The sequence below is a fragment of the Paralichthys olivaceus genome, chromosome 1, assembly GCF_024713975.1.
Source record: "Paralichthys olivaceus isolate ysfri-2021 chromosome 1, ASM2471397v2, whole genome shotgun sequence".
NCBI lineage: Eukaryota > Metazoa > Chordata > Actinopteri > Pleuronectiformes > Paralichthyidae > Paralichthys > Paralichthys olivaceus.
Window position 1 is genome coordinate 20,308,916 of NC_091093.1, and position 19,404 is coordinate 20,328,319.

Genomic DNA, 19,404 nt, shown 5'->3' on the forward strand with positions numbered 1-19,404 from the left:
GCGACATCATCATCATCATCATCACGGTGATTCTCAGCTGTTGTGGAAGATCGGTTGACCCCCTTCCTCTTCACTCTCTCCATTTTCTCCATCTTGCCAGAGAGAGTGCTGCTGATGCAGCCATTTGGCAGGAAGCCACATCAGTTTGTCAATTATGCCATAAATATAAACAAGGCAGAGGAAGCATTTATGGTGTCCCTGCCCGGGGCCAGGGATGTGTCATGACATCATCATCCTCAGATGATTGGTGGAAACTCTCAGGTTGTATTTCATGCTCTGGCACATTGGAGGAGAATGGGGTTGTAATTAAAAGATATTACTGCGAGCATGGCTGCGTGATCTTAATTGGCACCATATGAGACAGTGGTGGTGCACACAGAATAATACAGAATCGGTTTAAATCATCTGGACTGGAGCGGCAGGAGCAAGAGGATATTTCTCATTCTTTCTCTCTTAATGGTTTCAATAGACCATCGACTGTGTTTAGACCCAGATAGGATTTATATTCAGACTGCTGCTGCATGCTTTGTGTTGTAGCTATTCATTTATTAAGTTAAAACTCTACATTTGTGTCCCCGGCAGAGGGCTCCACCTGGACTTTCCCCACTCTCCCTTCAGTGCCATCTACGGGGTGCCCATCAACAGCCCTGGGACCCTGTACCCAACGGACCTGCCGCCTCCATATGAGTCTGTGGTGGGGCAGACCCCTGCCAGCCAGGTGAGATAAAAACAGACTAGTTTGTCGTTAAAACAGGCTACAAGACTTGTGTGTAGGCAACTGAGTGCACGGCAGCACATATAATACCTTACTTATATTTCATACTTATGTTTTCATAGGAGTAGGAGCAATACAACCCTGCTTGAAAATAGGTCTTATCTTTAAATGTTCTTTAAATTGTGACTTTTTTAATCACTTTTCTAATATGATTATCTTCAGAGAAGTAGATTTCCAGGTTAAGCCCAAGATCTGAAATTTGAAATATACGTTATTATAGACAATAGGTCTGAGTATAAAAGTGAATTTGAACAACGTGAATGAGAAGTTAATTTCTAAAAAGCTAGTCAAAAAGTTTGTTGTTATTTATTTTCTTTTATGTTTTTACTGGTGTAAATGGCATTCCCACTAAAGGATCTAAAAGTCTGAGATAACTGTCCCTTTCACTTAATTGGGAGAGAATATACATATATCCTGAAAAATGGTCAGAGCTTTTTTCAGGCTTCACTGCATCTCATTGTTCACAATTAAAAATAACTGCCTGTAATGTGAAAGCCAGTCTCCCTCCATCCTCTATTATATTCATAAACTGCTCAGTCTTCTAATCCCCTTTTTCCATTACATGTGTTAAATCCCTATAGTTGTATTTAAATCCACTTTGAACCGTGTCCTTCAGGAACCAGCAGAGGATTTTCTTACCTGCTGTAGATAAACAGTTGCTTTAAATAACCAATGGAAGAAGTCAGTGATCGATTGATTGTGTGAGACGGCAGAGGAAAGTCAGGCGATGATTTCAGGCTGAAGACAATGAATAATCTGGCAAACCAAGCTACATGAACATATACATGTAATATGCAGCACCTTGATGGGGACATCATTGCAGCTAATTAAAGATTCTTATTTAAGATGATGGTGTGGTTTTCTCCCTTGGTACACCTGACATCCTGTTATAGTATTGTGGTCTGACAGAGCCCTCTACAGACAAAAAAGTGGTATTTCAGTGTCGTCTGCATTATTATGCAATAAAATATCTAATATTAACTTTCTCTCTCCATCATCTTCTTAATCCACTAAAAATCACTTTACTTGAACAGTGTTTATTTTTTTCTCTTTACAGGTCACAACCAGCATAGAGCAACAGGCCACTGGGTCCAGTTTATGTGAGAGAAACACCACTGCAGGTCTCAGCACTCAGGGTAAAGACAGTTTGAAAATTACAGGAGAATGTCTAATGTTTTGTTTCGCAGTAGATGTGCTAATCCTGCTTTTTCCTCTCTGTTTTCAGCCTCAGTGGACAGTGCATCACTGATGGTGTCCGAGGTGGCTGATCAGGACCAGACCTGCTCCTCAGAGGACTTGTGCTCCCTGGAGGTCCAGGGCTCTGACTCCTCTCCTTACGGCACGCCCCACACCGCCCCCACTGATGGAAGCTGCACCAGCCTGGAACTTTGTACACGTGACCCGTCACGTTGCCATCGTGGCCTGCCTACCATGGATGTTCGCCCATGTGACACCGGATACAGTGAGTCTTCACAGACCCAGGAGTCTCTGGAACGATCTCCAGACTGGTCTTCAGAAAACTTTAGCAATCTGGACCAGGAGGACTCCACAGACAACACACACCCCTGTGAGGAACTCAGTTCCAAAGTGCACATCTGTGACGAGCTCGCCTCAGCCAAACATTTACCAGAGGAGCCGCCTAAACCGCCGACACACTCCCTCATCAAAGCACGAATGATGAGCAGGAAGCTCATGCTCCCTGTTGCTATCCCCCCACCACCTCAGCCTTGTTCCCCCACCTCAGTGGCTTCCTCTGGTGGAACTTCAGCCATCAGCCCTTTGGCCCCTTCTCCCTCCCCTTCCCCTCCGAGCAGACCACGCGGCCCCAGGCTGTGTTTCAGTGTTTGGTCACCCTCATCGACATCACAACCCCCCTCTACCTCAGCTCAAAGTGGCTACTCACCCTCAGAGAGGCCTCGGGTGCTGCGAGCAGCCAGGAGGTACCGCAAGCTGGCACGCATTGTCCGCTCCACCAGTGACCCTATCTCCTGCTCCTCTGCAACAGGAAGTAAGTGTGGCAAGGATGTCTCACAAGTTTTACACTAAAGCTTTTAAATACTAATTATTTAAAGCAACATTATTTGATTCCAAATTCTTCAGTGTAGAGATGTTTCATATTGTTGTTAGCTGACTGTCAGGGTTTTTGACTATTAATCACACAAAACATGACACATCAACACATCACGCTGGAAAATATGTGACAGAAAACTTTTTTCTGACCTTTATGATCAAAACAAAGAACAAAGAAAATAACTTGGAATTTAGTAATGGTGATTGATAATTAGTAGCATTGACATAAAACAGGGCAGGATCACTACCCAGTAACTGCTTTCTTGGTCAACACTAAGTGTTTGTCTCCCTCTACAGGAGAAAATAGTGGCGGTGCCTCTGCCACTAATCCTGCTGCTGAAGCTTCAGCTCATATGTCACCAGAGCAAGGTACTGACATACAGTTTGAAATTTATGGGATGAGGACTGTGGGAGGAAGCCAGAGTACCCAGAGAAAACCCATTGTAGAAACAGGAGGACATTAATTGTCTGCGCAGAATGACAGTGATCAAACTGGGATTTGAACCAGCAACCTCTGTGCTGCCCCCAATGTTACATTATGTCGTCTGATTACATGAATTCATATCGGGAAAGAATCCTCAGTCTATTTTAACTGAGCTGCAACTGTGAGCTGATGAACTGATGACAATGTGTTCAATCAGTGACACAGACACTGTCACTGGCATTAGACTTGATTATAAGAGATGCCCGTGATTTTTTTTAATTCAATGTTTTGACAGTTTTTCTTGTGTTTTATCTCCAGACGTGACAGCAGAGGTTGGTGAAGCTAAACCGGGTCACATATGTGTCAGGAAGCAGCAGAAAGAGGACAGGAAAACTGACATCCCCCTCAAACCTCGAGCCCTGCACACAAACTCCTCCAACGAGCGCCCACACTCACTGGCCGACCTCAAGATGTACAAAGACACCAAAATATTGGTTGCCAAGTTCCTGGAGCATTCAAACTGCAGTCTACCTCCTGAGGTCCAGCAGGTCGTCAACAACATCAAGTGCGTCATCAAGTCGGACGAGAAACACATGGAGGAGGCCATCTTCAGTGCCAATGTCATAGATCAGGTAACTGATCACACGTTACATACTGTAACAGACCCTGATAGTCTAATGCACATGCATGATCCAAGGAAGATAGGGTTGTTGTCATTTTCTTTACATGGTGAGATTTTTCCACATTTTTGTTGATTTCTCATAGAATAGTTCATTGATCTTGTATGTCCTCTACTCAGAACCATTCTAGTCTATTTTATGGAAAATAAAACATGGCAGCATTGTTGCAATTTGTGATGATAATAGCATTATAACTACAGCAACAGTGGAAAAATGCTCAAGTATTTTCAGTTTTTTCTCTGTAATGTAAATTCATAGTGAGATATATCTCACTGCAGTATTGTGTGTGTAAGTGTGGCATTTCTGTCACAACAAAATGAATTTGATTGGATTCTTGCATGTCAGCAACATTTGTGGAGAGTTGTATTGTATTTCTGTTCACATCAGTGATATGTTAAAATGTATCACTGGCAATATTTTTCTGCTCAGGTGATGACCCAGCGCATCATCGGTAGTCCCAGAAAGCGAGGCTGTGAGGATCTTCACCTCCAGAGCTGCGGCGCTTTGAGCTCATCACCATCCCCTTCCCTGTGCCGTCCCAAACACCTCCAACAAACAACCAGCGCCTCCACCAACCCACTGGACTCCCCCTCATCTGAACAAAGCCTTGAGTACAGAGAGACTATTCTCTGACCTTCCTCCCAACAAGGACTCGGGTGAAAAATTCTGAGGGCATTTCAGTGAGCAAGAGTTGCAGACACGTTGTGCTGTGCCACAGATGTCTGTAGAGTGATCAGACACTGTGAGATAATTTATTTGTACAGTGTGACAGCAGCATAGGCAAACTGAAATGCTCTCACATTGTATCTCTTAGTGCCCTGTGAGACCGTGCCAAGTCATCAGCAGAAATGGTAGCACACTCAGACTGAGCCTGCCAGTGTCTGTAGAGGCTTCTTTCTCATCAGAAAATCAAAAGAATGTTTCTCCCTCAGGGGATCTTTTCTACCGAGTCTCATCTCTTCAAAAAATGTACAACTGGTAAGTTTGTCATTGAAAGATTTCCAGTATTCCTCGTCTTCATATGAAGCAGAGAGAAATATTGTTTGTATTAAACTGTGAACTGAACTGATGACGTGTTACTCGCCATCGTTTGCAGACTTTGTGGAACTGTTGCTGATTGGGTGGTGAATATTTTGTGGTGTCACTGGTTTCAAAAACATCACAGATGTGGATTATTTAACTTACCTCATTGTGTTGCGATTCTTTTCAGTGTTACAATAAAATCAGAGTTTGTATCTGGTGGTTTGTGTTCTCATTTCAACGATGTGTGTCAGTGGTCAGGTATCAGGAACATCTACTCACCTTAGCTGGTCAAAATAACAGAAACACTGTTTAGTACAGTCATGTTATATTTAGTGGTGCACTGAAACATATTTGACCGACTAGACCAAAGTTATGAGGGGAGAGTAAATAATATTAAGTCAGGTCAGATTTATTTATATCACACTAAAAACAACAGGAGTGCATTACAATCATGACAAAGAAGGCAAAACAAGCATTGATAAAAGATAAGATGTTAGAAAAGGAAAACATTAAAAGGTAGTAAAAGTAAAGGGGTTAACTTATGATAAATACCAATTATAACAATATGTGAGCATTAACAGAGGTTTGTCAACAATTCACTCTCAGGTAAGTTTCATAGTGATTTACAGAAGTGAAATCCAGATAATCCTTACCTGATTCATTTGATGTTATTTATCACTCAAGTGATTTGATGTATTCAAACTAACTTAACATGACAGAAAACACTTCCTTAAACATGATCCTTTGTTGAACTTATGTAATACAGTTACATGGAAATTTAATATGCAAGTGAAATACATAAAGCCACTAAAAGCATGACATGTTTTCAACACACAGCTGTGACCTGTGTTCAGCTTTTTATCTCAGGGCTGACAACATTCACTTAATATCCAAAATATTAGTAGATAAAAATCTAAAGCCTCGTTTCACTGTAAAGTTACTTCTTCCAGCCAACAAGCTACTTCCGGTCTTTGTTTTTGTTGGCTTTATTAATATTACGTTTTCATACGGATTGATCGCTTTCACTACGAGGCTGTAGGTTTCAAACCCCTTTTAAATGAGTGTAGACTTTGAGCCTACATGTGTCAACCAAAGCCAGACACAAGAAGAAGCCAAGAACACACTTTCTCTGTGCTGCTAAACACGCGATTTCTTACTTTTATTCTGAAATGCAGGTTCGCCTCCATGGCGGAAGTGTCAGACAGAGGCTGCAGCTAGTTTGGCTCAGAGCAGACATCACGCCTGGTGCTCAGAGGCTCGAGGAGATCATGATTTAAAACGTGCTGCTCGGTGATTTGCAGGATTTGGTTCATTGTGCAGCCGCGAGTGTTTCCGTCACACACTGGAAGACACACTACTCGTTGTCGCGTAGCTGAAGCTGCTTGTGTTGTTGCATCCTTCGTTGCTAGCTAGCTGCTGGTAGCTAACACCAACCGCAGGTCTGACATTAGAATCATCAGCAGCAGCAGCGGAGGTGCTTTGCGTGTAAAGAGCCACGCGTGTTAATGTAAACCTGCAGGGAGTCACGTGAAGAAGAGCGTTAGCTGGATGCTAACGTGGCGCAGCTAGCTCTGTGTGTGTGTGTGTGTGCGCGCGCGCTGCCACGGAGCAGCGTCGCTGTCCACGTCTCTTCTGCCGTGTGTAACGTTGCCAGCTGAGCTAGGCCACGTCCCCGCGGGCGTTTTTCACCCACTGACACAGGACGGAGCGGCTGCACTGAATATGCCCAGTGTGCGGAAGGTGGAAGGACAGTGACGCACGGTAGACATGTCGTCCAGCTTCATGCCTGTCCGTGTGTAGTGTTTGTATTTCGCCGCATATGCTCTCGGCATGTCACGTAGACGGATGTGTTTGACACCGGGAGAGTAGCGCGCTCACTGGGCTCCGGAGGCTGCGGCAACGACACAGAGTTACGTTACTGGGTATTTTCAGTGGGGATGGTTGGGTTTAGCGCAAACCGACGAGGAGGCCGCCTCCCGTCCTTCATCCTCATCTTCCTCATGGTGATCATCGCCGTGCTGTCGTTCAACTACTGGACGGTGTCCAGCAAGCACGGCCGTCTGCTGGACGAGCTGGCCGAGGTGCAGACGCAGGTGAAGCGCACGGACGCGGCGCGGAGTCGGCTGGAGAAGCGCAACTCGGAGCTGATGGTGCAGGTGGAGACGCACAGGAAGCAGTTCGACCAGAAGGATGGAGACTACAGCGTCCTGGAGGGCAAGCTGCAGGCCCGGGAGGCGCTCTTCAAGAGGTGCTCGGACGAGAAGGTACAGATCAGCCAGGGTGTGGTGGAGTTCACTTCTAATGTCTGACATGTTGGAGAAATGTTTCACCCGACGATACAAGCGTGTGAGGGAAGTTTCCACAGACTTTCACTGAACCTCTCCCTGACAAAGTTAGAACGATACTTTAATGATGACATGTAGTCACCCAGTATCACACAAGAGCATAAGAATAATGACAGGTCAAAATAGATGAAGGATAAATTCATTGCAGTGAGATGAAGGTCCAGCAACCAGACAGTACAATGTTTTATGTTTTAGGTGATTGAAAGACAGAGGCAGAGTATTGAAGCCAAATATAAACACAGATTTAAAGACAAATAACTGAAGCTAAACAAAGCATCAGTCTGTGAATTTATAATAATAATGTGACCTTTATTATGAGAATTATCAACATCGACTGATACGATCTTGATATAATTTTTGGCCATATCATCCAGCCCTACTTCAGTGGTCTCTGCATTTTGGGTGGACTGTTTTGAAAATGGTTAAAATCCCTAATTTAATTTTAGGTAGAAGGTATTAACAAATCTTAAATTTAATTTCCTTCATTTTCTGAAATATTTGTCTTGCCTGTCACTGGCAGAAACATCACAGGGGAAATCTTTTTGCATTTGATTTGAACCAAACCTGCTGAAAATCTCAAATACAATAGTTCCAGACATCTGCCCATAGTAAAATTCATATGTGAAACTTAAATAAACAATTTCTAACTTGATAAATTCATCCATCATCTATTTTCTGATTCATAAACTTTGTACTTGTTACTTTGTAGTATGCATATTAAAGTTTAATAGGTATTTAAAAGGATACAATGGCAAAGCAGGTTCATTATCACCTATTTGTTTTTCTTTCTCTCATATTTCTATTTTATTGCTAAAGCAGGGTTTTTATATAGAGTCACAGCTCAAATATCAAAAGTGTTTGAATATCACTTAAGGTTTTAGGAGAAAATTGAATGGTCATGGTTTTACACTGTGCCTATGCATCTCAACCACTTATGTCTTTAAGTGTAGAAGAGACAGATTTGACATGTTTGTCTAAATTAGTAGATGAGTGTTTTTATGTTAACTTTAAAATCTTAAACTAAGCTGCATAAAATCCACATTTCTCTACACTCCTTCCGTCTGTCTTCTGATACTTTATACAGTAAACTAAAGCTATGATTGCATTTGCTATGAAAAGCAACATTGATTAATTTCTTCAGCATCTTTTTACACAGACTTTATGTATCGCTCCTCAGTATGCCCCACAAGGCTGTTCCCATCTTTTGTCCTACACAGTGGCCCCCGCCAGCAATTCACTGTCTTTTGTCTCCCAGCACCCTATGAGCATTGACTGGTGTGTGCCCAGCTGCCCTGGCAGACGTTTAAACAACACATGAGGGGGACGTTTTCATCTAATTTGCATCCAGTCTGACTTTTCGTATTTCTTCTGGACAGGCACACATTTGTTTGTCTTTGTCCCATGCTTGGTTTAGCATCATGGACAAACCACTTCTGGTCTCCAGTGTCCACATGAAGTCTCAGGAGTCGCAATGTATATCACTTTAACTAGACAGAGAGGATTAAGTTATGCCTGTGTGCGCAATCACAAGCAGCTTCACTGTGAGAGAAGGTTAGATCATGAATTGGCAAATGTGCTTGAACACTTAAAAAGCAGTTTATTGCCTAAACTCATGAAGTCATTAAGGGCTGGTCTTCACTACAATGATGTTGAGCAACAGTTTAAAATCACATAAGAGTGCACAAATTATAAAACAACTATATATAGATACAGTTAGTGAAAGTTTGAGAAACAGTAACAAAAGATGAATCAGTTAAACCAGGTAGAAACAGAAGCTGAATGGTTTGTGGTCATGGATTTTAAATCGAATACATCTTTCTGGTGCTTTGTAAAGAGTTCACGGTGGTCCAAGCAAAGAACGTAAAAGCAGATCTTCCCAGCTCAGTGCAGATGTATGCGACCTCCAGAGTAAGCCAGTCATGAGACTGAATTTGATTTGATCCAGAGCACCAGTCAAACCAAGAAGTAATATAAAATGGCAGCTTCCTGATGTAAGAGACTTGTAGATAAACAAATACAAATGCCCATCACATCCATCAGACAGAGGAAACCACAACCTTCTCCATGCAGGATGTAATGAGGAGTCCTAGAAGCATCTCCAGTGATAAACCCGGAGGGCAGAGTGATAAACAGCATCCAAGGACTTAAGAGTGGAAGCAGAGGCCTGCCTCTAAATCACATTACCCTTTCTCTACAAAAGATTAGAAAAACAACCCTCTTAGAGTTTTTAGTAAAGGCTTTGTCGTAAAATTCCTGATGAGATCCTTTAAAGTTTTTGCAACCAATGCCTCTTCCTCTAAATAACATAAACATGATGGCATGTGCATTCTATACCAGTTTAAGATTGTTCAGTACAGTTAGTTAAAGATTAAATATTACAATCAATGTAAATTGCTGTCAGACATGTAAATCAGAAACCAGGCACATGCACTTGAACTATAAAGTTATATCATTTGTCTACAATAAAAAAGTAAATGTATAACAGGTAATAATCCCCTGTGTAAAATGACTTAGAGGTCAACAGCAGTGACAGCTCGGCTGTCTAACACATCACTCTAAACGTCCTCTCAGCTTCCTGAAGTTACTGTCCTTACTCAGTGAACAACGCGCTAGTTGACATGGGTCATATGGTTATGCATGCTGCATGACTGATATTAAAACCATCCATTTGATTTGCATTTTTTATGGATGTTTGGCCTTTATGAGACAATAAAATAAACTGTTTAGCCTTCTCTAATGTACATACCTTTACAAACTGATATATTTTACAGACCAATTGGTGTTTTTCTTTTAAGTTTTTATTAAGTTTTGACACTTAAATCCCTCATGGCAGATAAATACTTTCTTTCTGGAAGTGATAAAAACCGTCGAGATTTTCTTTGAGGAGAGTGTCGATGGTGACGTGTGGACATAAGATGACTATAAGCTTCTTTGTGTCTTGGTAGTTACTTAAGCATCCGGGTTCTTGTGTTTGTAATCAAGATAGAGGGAATGCGAGTTGAATAGCAGTTGTTCCACTCCTTTCTTTTGTCAACAACCCAACCCTGTTTCAACACAGGGACATGCTACGAACACTGAGAGGCCTGCAATGCAGAGAAAATAGTGACAGTGGACTTTTGAATGGCTTCCACTCAGGACAGTATATATGGTCTTGTGGCCATTAGGTGCTAGAATGAATCACAGAAGCCTATAGATCTGCATACAGTGTAAACAGTCTGCCTGTGCTGGAGTCTATGTAGCTGATCCATTTCAGCAGACTCTCGGGTAAATCCATTAATCACCTGTGTGGGTTTTACGGTCTTTTTTAATACTTTATTTACAGTTTTCATTTTTTACAATCACAAAATATATGGACAGAACGTACTGCCAGACAAAATAACATAAAAAGTCTCTCATAAGTCATGACATTAAGATGTTGGGAGCAAAGTACGGCAACATGAATACATCAGTCGGAGTAATATAACTCACCAAAGGTCACTAAAGTCTCTCAAACATACCCTGAGCATTTGTTTAATGCAGACAGTTTTTTTTAATATGTATATAGACAACACCTCCAGAGCCAATGCACAAAGCAGGGTCGAGCAGTCATTTTCCAGGAGAACAAGTTTTTACGACAGCTCAAAGGTCTCTGCAGGGCATTCAATGACCAATCCCTGGTCTGGCTGAATGTCTCTGGAAAAGGTTTTTGAAAAAAGTATTGATTTTCTGTCCCATCCTTATTCACGAGCGTGGTCTTTCATTTTGACAGCAACATTTTTTCATTTCCCCTTTAGATTTTGTGATTTTCTTTTTCCCTCAAAACCGTGTCCTCCCTCTCAAACAGTCTCTGATCACGTGCAAATTCGCTCTGGTCTGTTGCATCAGTTTGTCTGCACTAAGACATACTGTTGTTGGACAAATGTCTTCTCATTTCTTTTGCCACTCTTGGATTTTTTTTCCCCATGGCTCTGTCAGAATGACTGGTATGACGTAGACCAGTAACGTCAGCGCTGCTTCACTGCATCCGTGTCTGCTTTCCTTTGTACAGTGTCCTATAAGGGCGGTTTCTGTTTAACCAGGTCTGTCGGATCACTCGTCTGCATGGAGCTTATTTTATTTCAACCATGCTTATACTTCTTCAAATAATGCTTTTAAAATGACTGACCACAGTGTTGAGTAAAGAAACAAGGTGCTATATATTGTTGGATAAACCCAGAGAAGATGTGCTTGTGATCCTTAGAGCAACACTTGTCACATTCAGGAGACACTGATGGTTCAATGTGGTTCCCTTTTATTTGAGTACAGCAGTCTGCGTCACTTAGTACTTGATTAACCTGAAGTGCGAGTTAATCACACAATGAACCTGGGACATCGCCTCTTCCCAGAACTCACATAAGATCTGATGTAATAAATACTTCTTCAGCAAGAGGTGTTATGTGTCTCATCTGAATATATCAAAAACTGTAAATACATAGTTTACAGAGCTAAAAACGAAGCTATCACCTTGACAACAGCTGATGCTTTACTTCCTGTCCTCTCTGTCAATTACAGAGATAATCACAATGGATTCCAAAAATGAGTTTTTTGGAAAATAAAAAATATATAATGCCCTTCAATCTAGTCACAATAGTGTGGACATTTTCAAGATAACGCTGATTTTTAATTAAATTAATTAGAACTACATTTTAAACATACAAGGAGTTTTTAAACCCAATAAAATATTTGTTAACACTTAAAAGTTTTTCTCCCTCCCATTTCCTTCCTTTGGAAACGCAACCTAAAGTTGAACTAAAACAGAAAATACAGAGCAGCCGAGAGTGTCAATAACAGTGAGCATAAGATCGTGATCCATGTTAGTGTGTTAAGATCATTGCTGTTCATTACAGAGCTATGTTAATGAACCGCACTATGGGGTTGTTTTCCTGGTCACTGAGTTTAGGTTAAGAAAAAAAATCATAAACCAGCTGTTAAGTAATTATCAACATCTATAATCATATTTTCTGAATTTTAAAGGTATACTTCATTTTCCAACCACCTACATGAATCCCATGGCGATCAGGCCTTTGCTTCCTAATTAACATGTGTTGCTGTACTATCCATGTCGCAGTAACTCAAAAAAGATCAACATGTATTCTGTAATTGTGCCGTGAAGATTAGGAAAACACACACAGGTGCAGTACACAGGAAAACAAGGCAAACCTGCTCTGCCTGACATTGTTCACTGCTGAGAGAACCTGTTGTGCGTTTCTTCAACTGCTTGTTATAGAAGAGTCTGAATTCCTGCAGCACTCCCTTCTAATTCCTGAACCTGTGTTTTCCCTATCTTCAGAATAAACTGCAGGGTGACGTCACGGCCCAAATGACAGAGATCCAGAGGCTGGAAGGTAGGAGGACTTCAGCCTTGTCTGGCCAGCAGAGGGCACTCTCAGGCCCTCTTGTAAAAACTTTCAATGCCTCTATTGAAATTTGTAATGCATGAATTAGACGAGAACTAAACCTCTCCAAACTATTGTGTGTATCTGTTTGTGTCGCGGTGAACAGAGCAGCTAAAGGAGCTGAAGCAGGAGTTCATAAAACAGGAGGAGCAGCTGAGAGAAGTGAAGAAAAATAGCACTACGTTGGAAAGAAAACTGGAGTATGAGAGGTATGTTAAGCTTCACAACTTCCTGTCAGTTTAAGGACTACTGTCAGCATTTTTCCTGCTTCAAACAACTGTGACCTAATGTCTCCGTCACGTTTGCTTCTTAAGTTAAACCTTATTACAGTATGATTTATGACAGTTAGTGGATCTTCAGTTGAATATTCACTTTAATCGAGTGGTGATGGGTGATTGCTCATCCCCGATAACGTGAGTGGAACTCATGAGAAATATGTGTTAACTAGTTTACAGTGTGGACGTCAGATTGCACAACTGAAAGACGAGTATGACGAATCCAAGAAGATCCTGGAGCAAGAAACCTCAAAGCTAAGACAGGTGAGTGCGGAGGAAATCTTGACATACACTTTTAAGTTGATTGAGAGGTTGTGCCTGAGGAGCACAATGCATTTATGCAGCATTTATTCATTACTTAAACAGATATTGACGGTAGCAGTTAAAATCTATTAATTCTTTTCTTCATTTTTTTGATTCTCTCTTGACATTTCTTCAGAGTGTGCTTATCGGCCAAAAGGGTTTCGTGGTGGGGAAACATGCAGATGGAGCACCTGGCGTTGAGATGGTGGGAGAGCGCCATACTGTGGCCACTCACCTGCATGACAGTAATGATTTAAAAGGTACAGTGGATGTGACTGAGTAAAGCAAGGCTTTCACTCTTGGGATTTTTCTTTCTGTTGTTTTGTGCTTACACTCTTAATTCAGTATTTGATTGCTAGTTTAAAAATAAACCTGCACTAAATGCTCATATTCCCTCTGTTAGTTTATGTGTCTGTTATAAGTCCTGTTCCTTCTCCTCTGTTACAGAAGAGATGGGGAAGCCTGGCAGTGATGCTGGCATGCCTGGTATTGAAGACAGCGAGGTGGGAAAAATCGATGATGTGCAGTTTGGTAAGCAGTGGACCTAAACTTACAGCACTTTTCGGGTTAACAAATGCAGAGGCAGTCTTGGCAGAGCAAGCTGACGTTAAAGAATAATACCAACGTGGACTCACATAAATTAGCTACCGAATGATTTTTGAACTTGCGACTTATTGAGGGGACGACAACAGCCAACACTGCTTTGGTACAGACTGATCTGCAAAAACAGAAAAGTTATAAAAAAGTTAACTTAAAAGTATATTTAAGACAACATGAGAAAAATAACTGACAGGCTGACACAGTCATTTACTGCTGTGCTAAGAGCTGTGTCTGAGTTCTTTATGTACGTTTAAACTAGAAGGGCCCTCGCTATCCACCAAGGCCCAACAGTCTCCTTATGAAACCATATTTAAATCAGTTCATTTGGAATCTTTCTATAGATCTGCAGCAAATTGCTCACACTCACAAATATCAGTCTCTTAAACATGTCAGATTAATTCCATGAAGCTCCATGAAGTATTCCTTGAGAAATAAACAAAAATGTAGATCAGATCTGCCCCCTGATCCAGATCTGCACCAAAATGTAATGGATCCCTCCATCTATCTAGTAATGTTTTTGTAATCCTGCTACAAGACAGACTAAACAAAAACTTGACCTACTTAGCAGAGGTAAAAAAAAGCTATTCTGTGGTGATAGCTCAAAAACTGCATACATATTTGTATTACTTTGCCACTCTTTTTATTTTTAGCCTTGAAGAAACCAGCCATCACTAAGAAGCACGACGAGGCCCCTGATGTGGTTGTGGGCGCCGGTGCAGGACCTGGAGTTGGGGCAGCTGACGGCCCTGGACTCCAGGGTCTGTCTCTGGACCAGCCCCGGCTGCAGCAGGACAGGGTGGAGGTCCAAGCTGTAGTGGTTGCACCTCCAAACATCATAAAACAGGCGGACAAACCAATAGTGTTTGAAGAGGACAACAAGGCAGGTATCAAGGCAGACGAGCTGGGAGAAGAGCAGAGACAACTTCGAGGTACAACATGCACCACATCCATATGATTAATATTAAACATAATAGTCTCTTGTCGTTAGACATGGAATGATCAGCTCTCAGGCTTCACTGAAATACAATTCAATTATGTTTCTGTCACTGAAGTAAATGAAGGGAAGCGCAGCAACATTTTGTCCATGTATAACACCATCTGGTTCTACGTGTAAGAAAACAAATACACTGTTTTTACTAAACTATGCCTTATTGATAATAATTAGGAATATTTAAATGGCATTAATTTTCCTTGATCTTTGTTGTCATGTTGTAGCTCAGTAGATTTAAGAGAATATTTTACCTTTAGATATGTGCTTTAATTTCTACACACAGCACCACCTAAGTTTGTCTTACTGTCAGCTCCAGATAATGTCAAGGGTGACAGCGAACACTTGAGGGGTCTTGCTCTGCCCCCCAACCCTGCCCAGGTGCCCAAGCACATCCAGCCTCACCACCAAAAAGACCAAGTCCCAGCAGAGCCAGTACATCACCGTCAAAGTGAGTGTTCCTCCACAGACACAGAGAATACTGTTACTGACTAGAGATGCGGCAGATGTAGGGGTAAATCTTTTATTGATTCATTGATTGACGATTATTGTCGAAGCGATGGGAGGGGGAAATAACAAGGCGTAAAAAAAAAATTGGTAAAGTCAAAGCTGTTCTTTTGTGCTCCGCCTTTGTGCTGCCTCTCAGCTCTCTCTACTGTGTGTCAACTCAGAGAGTAAAACACAGTTATGGTGTTGGGCTATCTGTGTGAATTTAGCCCATTGCTAACTGGTTACACATTCACTTCTACAAAGCACATGTTCAGTGTTAGAATTTCTAAATCTGAGCATCTGTTTGAATGGAAGTCTCGTCTTGAATATGGAACACTGTCAAGGTGTAGAGCGAGGGCTCAGTTGCAGAGGAGAGGAGACAAATGACACACACCTGGCTCCCAGATGATCCTTTCCTGCTGCCTGGCTTCTGCTTTGCTCTGCTGCTTTTTATTCTCCCTGTTTTCAAATGTTCTGTTCTTTCATCTCCCTCACACATCCATCTCACCTTCCACAGCTCTGTTCTAAAAAAAAAACTCACTGCATTCTCGTTTTTTTTCCACCAATCTTCTGCATCTGATCACTTTATCCTTGCATCCCGTTATGGTAAATTAATACCCACCAGTTTTCTAACTTCTGGCAGTCTCTGGTACTTAGTAAACACGAGCCGTGTGAAGATACTGCCTGGCTCAGTGCAGCTCTAGTCCCCACCCAGGGCTGTCTCGATCAGAAGTGCCATCTCAAATCTGTGCGGCAACAGAAGCCTATAATTTTATTAGGATCCCCATCAGCTGATCAACTTCTCTTCCTGATGTCCAAACTTAACATTAAAAACAAAAACGTGACGTCAGTTTAGACCACAGACTGTTTGTAGAGAAGGATGATGCATCTCCAGATTCTGTTCAGTGGAAGTTGAGGGATTGATCCAGGCACTGAACCTATCACGAGTATCTCAGCTGTCAATCATGACATCTCACCCTGTTTATATGGCATCAAATAACTATTTGAATCCAAACTTCTCAGAAACATGAAACATCAGTGTGATGACAACTACCTAAGAAAAAACATCTTTGAAAAAAATTCAACTGACTTTTTGGTGTTCCATCAATTAACATGGGAGTATTATAAGTGGGAGTATAATATTTATGATGTGTGGTGTATTATTTCTTTTGTTTTATACTTAAACACGTGCATATTGACGTCAAAATAACCACAAACAGGCCTCTGTAACAAAAGTTGCTTCAGTTGTCTCACAGTACCAACAAAAAGTGAAATGATGGGATTAATGCAGCACCATTGTATTTGATTGATTGATTAGATTGTAGCGATGATTAAACCAATAATTAGATTAGTGCTGCTAGGGATCCCCTTTTGTTTCCACTCAGTTCTCTGCTCTCAAGTTCATGATTGACTTTCCTTTTCTAACTGAAAGACTTCTTGTCTTTTTTATCTCTGTGTATCCATTCACCTCACCTTCTTTATCTTTTATCACATTCTGCATACAATCACTTATCCCTTCATGCATTTATTATGCAGTATTTCACCCATTCCTCCCTGTCTCCCTTCAACTGCCTCCGCTTTCCCTCCCTTCCTGATGAGGCCCTTCTCTGCCTCCTGCAGGCCGGTTCTTTGATGAGAACGAGTCCCCAGTAGATCCGCAACACGGCTCTAAGCTGGCGGACTACAATGGGGATGATGGGAACGTGGGTGAGTATGAGGCCGACAAGCAGGCCGAGCTGGCCTACAATGAGGAAGAGGATGGTGATGGTGGGGAGGAAGACGTTCAAGGTGAGCCAGGCTGGGGGACTGGACTGCCTGTTCAGATGTGTATCCTCCATTCCGCCCTTGCTCCTTCCCTCCACCCCTGTCCTGCTGCTGCCCCCCCTGCATTTGTCCTGACAGTTAGAGTAGCTCACAGTACCCTGAGTTGGGTCCTTGAATCCACCATAAACTGTAGATATGCAAGAATTATGACAAATTCCTTCAGGGTCAAAACAGAGCTGCTATTTATGCAGTCCGGGATAAGTTACTGAATTGCGTTAGTTTTTATTCATTGTATAGACACAACAATCCCTTTTCCGTTTAGGGAAAACCTGACCCAGGAACTTACGGTTCTGTGAGAATAATTCAGCCATCTCGTATTTTCTCTCCTGCCTGTGCTTCTTTTTAGCTGTACCACCTGTCTGTGCCCACCAAACATCTGACCCACATCTAGACCAGTAGATAAATATAGCTCGCTGTGTTCGTGAATGTGTCTGTGTTCTCCTTGAAATATTGAAATGCATGCCCATGTATTTTTTTCTCTGTTGTGATTGTTTCCCATGAATTTTAAAATTTTATTAGAGTGTGACAGTACTACTATCTTTGTTTTCATCCATCTTTTAAACATTTAGTCATTTCTGCCTGGTGATTGGCTATGATTTGTCATTTTTATTTTATTTTTAACTGTTCAGTATTTGTTCAATCTGTTTAAAAACTCTGAGACGTTCTTGTTATACGTAATAATGACCAACAATGAAACTAATAATATTCAATTTGGATGAAGGAACTGTTTCCTCCCACAACTATATGTATAATTTCAATAGATTCTTCTAGATAAATACATTGCTGCTAAATCAGGTTTATTTACAAAAGAAAAGACAGATGTAAAGCTGAAAATTACTTTAGCTGGAATCTAGATGTGCATTAGTATATTCAAAACAATGGAAAAACATATCTAATACCATTTTATTTGTAAATGTGCAGCTATTAATGTGATTGGATTGATGCAGAGGACATACTGTAGTTAATGATTCGTTTACAATAATATGTTTTATGATGCAATGATGGGGTATGATTACAACACTTCATTCAGTGTATATTTTTCTATGAATTAACCTCTAATATTATTTAAATGTCTTTTTTTTCCAGATGATGATGATCGTGACATGCAGGGAGATCGGGCGGTGGACTATGGAAAAAGACATCAAGCCATTGACATTCTTTGAATGGGAACTCATACAGCTGTAACTCATTAAACATATTCAGACCTGCCTCTACAACCAAGGTCTCTCTCAACAAGATAGTTTGAACATCAATATGTTTAAAGAATTGCGAAGGTGCATCCTCAATGTCATGCGCTGATCAGACATTACAACTAATGAATTAATTCTGAATAACTTAACATGATATGAAGAAGAAGAAGAACATGGCATTGTCCAGAGCTGCTCTTGATTTGCCAGTGGTTCTACGACAGTAGAGATGAGATGCTGTACATTGACTGTTGAGTTTTGTTACTTCGGCCTCAGATGGTGACAGATTTGTCTAAATGAGGCCTGTTGACTCGGATCTGAAATTCGAGGTCGAACTTTTTTGCTACTTTTCTTTACAGGTCGCTTTTACGTCATAGAAACAAACTCACCTGAGATGTTTATCAAAGAGACTAACTTGGCATTCTGCCTTTCCAACATAACTTTGGGACTTTTACAGTGAAGACTTTTTTTTTTTTTCAGGAATGGGAATACATTATAAATGCCAAGGACTCTTCTTATGGCCTATTAAATCAGTTTCTTTTCTCTGTGACAGACACTCCAAAGTGCTCCTCATTGTTTTGTTTTCTTAATGATACCATTGCATGCAGTCAAAACCTTTTATTAATCAAATTAAGTAAAATACTGATGCATAAGCAATACTTAAAGCAATGTTAGTATCCTCCGTCGTGTTCAAAGATGACCTGAGCACACATGGAACTGATGTACTGTACACATGCTTCCATTAATGAAGTCTCTTGTACATAATGTAGTTGAGCTGTTACCATTTGTACTGAGGAGAAGCCCAAGTCCTCTTCCTTAGGGAAATCCGTCGATGAAATCGGTTCTGTTTGTGCAGCCAGGTACATAGATTTCTTGTGGAAAGGCAGATTGAATGTAATTTAATTTTATTAAAGGTGATGCTTCATGTGATTTGTCAGTTGTGATTGTGCTTTAGAGTCATTGTCAATGTGAAACATGACAGGTAAGACGGGTTTATTCTAGTGACA

General features: G+C 41.2%; 2 protein-coding genes across 6 annotated transcripts in view; both read left to right on the top strand.

The window, feature by feature from the left end:
- Positions 1–5,003, top strand: part of fam189a1 (family with sequence similarity 189 member A1) — a 77,330-nt gene extending 72,327 nt beyond the window's left edge. For both annotated transcript variants that reach the window (XM_020079908.2, XM_020079909.2), the window contains exons 7-12: positions 583–718; positions 1,833–1,911; positions 2,001–2,783; positions 3,143–3,214; positions 3,588–3,901; positions 4,379–5,003. In XM_020079908.2, coding sequence (XP_019935467.2) covers positions 583–718; positions 1,833–1,911; positions 2,001–2,783; positions 3,143–3,214; positions 3,588–3,901; positions 4,379–4,582 — 1,588 coding nt within the window. In that variant the 3' untranslated portion in view covers positions 4,583–5,003. The remainder of the gene's footprint in view (positions 1–582; positions 719–1,832; positions 1,912–2,000; positions 2,784–3,142; positions 3,215–3,587; positions 3,902–4,378) is intronic.
- A 1,154-nt stretch (positions 5,004–6,157) lies between these two features.
- On the top strand, positions 6,158–19,327 carry golm2 (golgi membrane protein 2). 4 transcript variants are annotated; one of them, XM_020079910.2, is made up of 10 exons: positions 6,158–7,236; positions 12,626–12,680; positions 12,838–12,940; positions 13,180–13,270; positions 13,446–13,569; positions 13,757–13,840; positions 14,560–14,838; positions 15,211–15,348; positions 17,007–17,174; positions 18,297–19,327. In XM_020079910.2, exons 1-10 carry the CDS (start codon positions 6,910–6,912, stop codon positions 18,371–18,373), a joined length of 1,446 nt encoding a protein of 481 aa, XP_019935469.2. In that variant the 5' UTR covers positions 6,158–6,909; the 3' UTR covers positions 18,374–19,327. The 4 variants fall into 4 exon arrangements, with proteins under 4 accessions (XP_019935469.2, XP_069380902.1, XP_019935471.2 ...); XM_069524801.1 differs by having other exon boundaries at positions 13,760–13,840; XM_020079912.2 differs by lacking the exon at positions 17,007–17,174.
- The last annotated feature ends 77 nt before the right edge of the window (positions 19,328–19,404 follow it).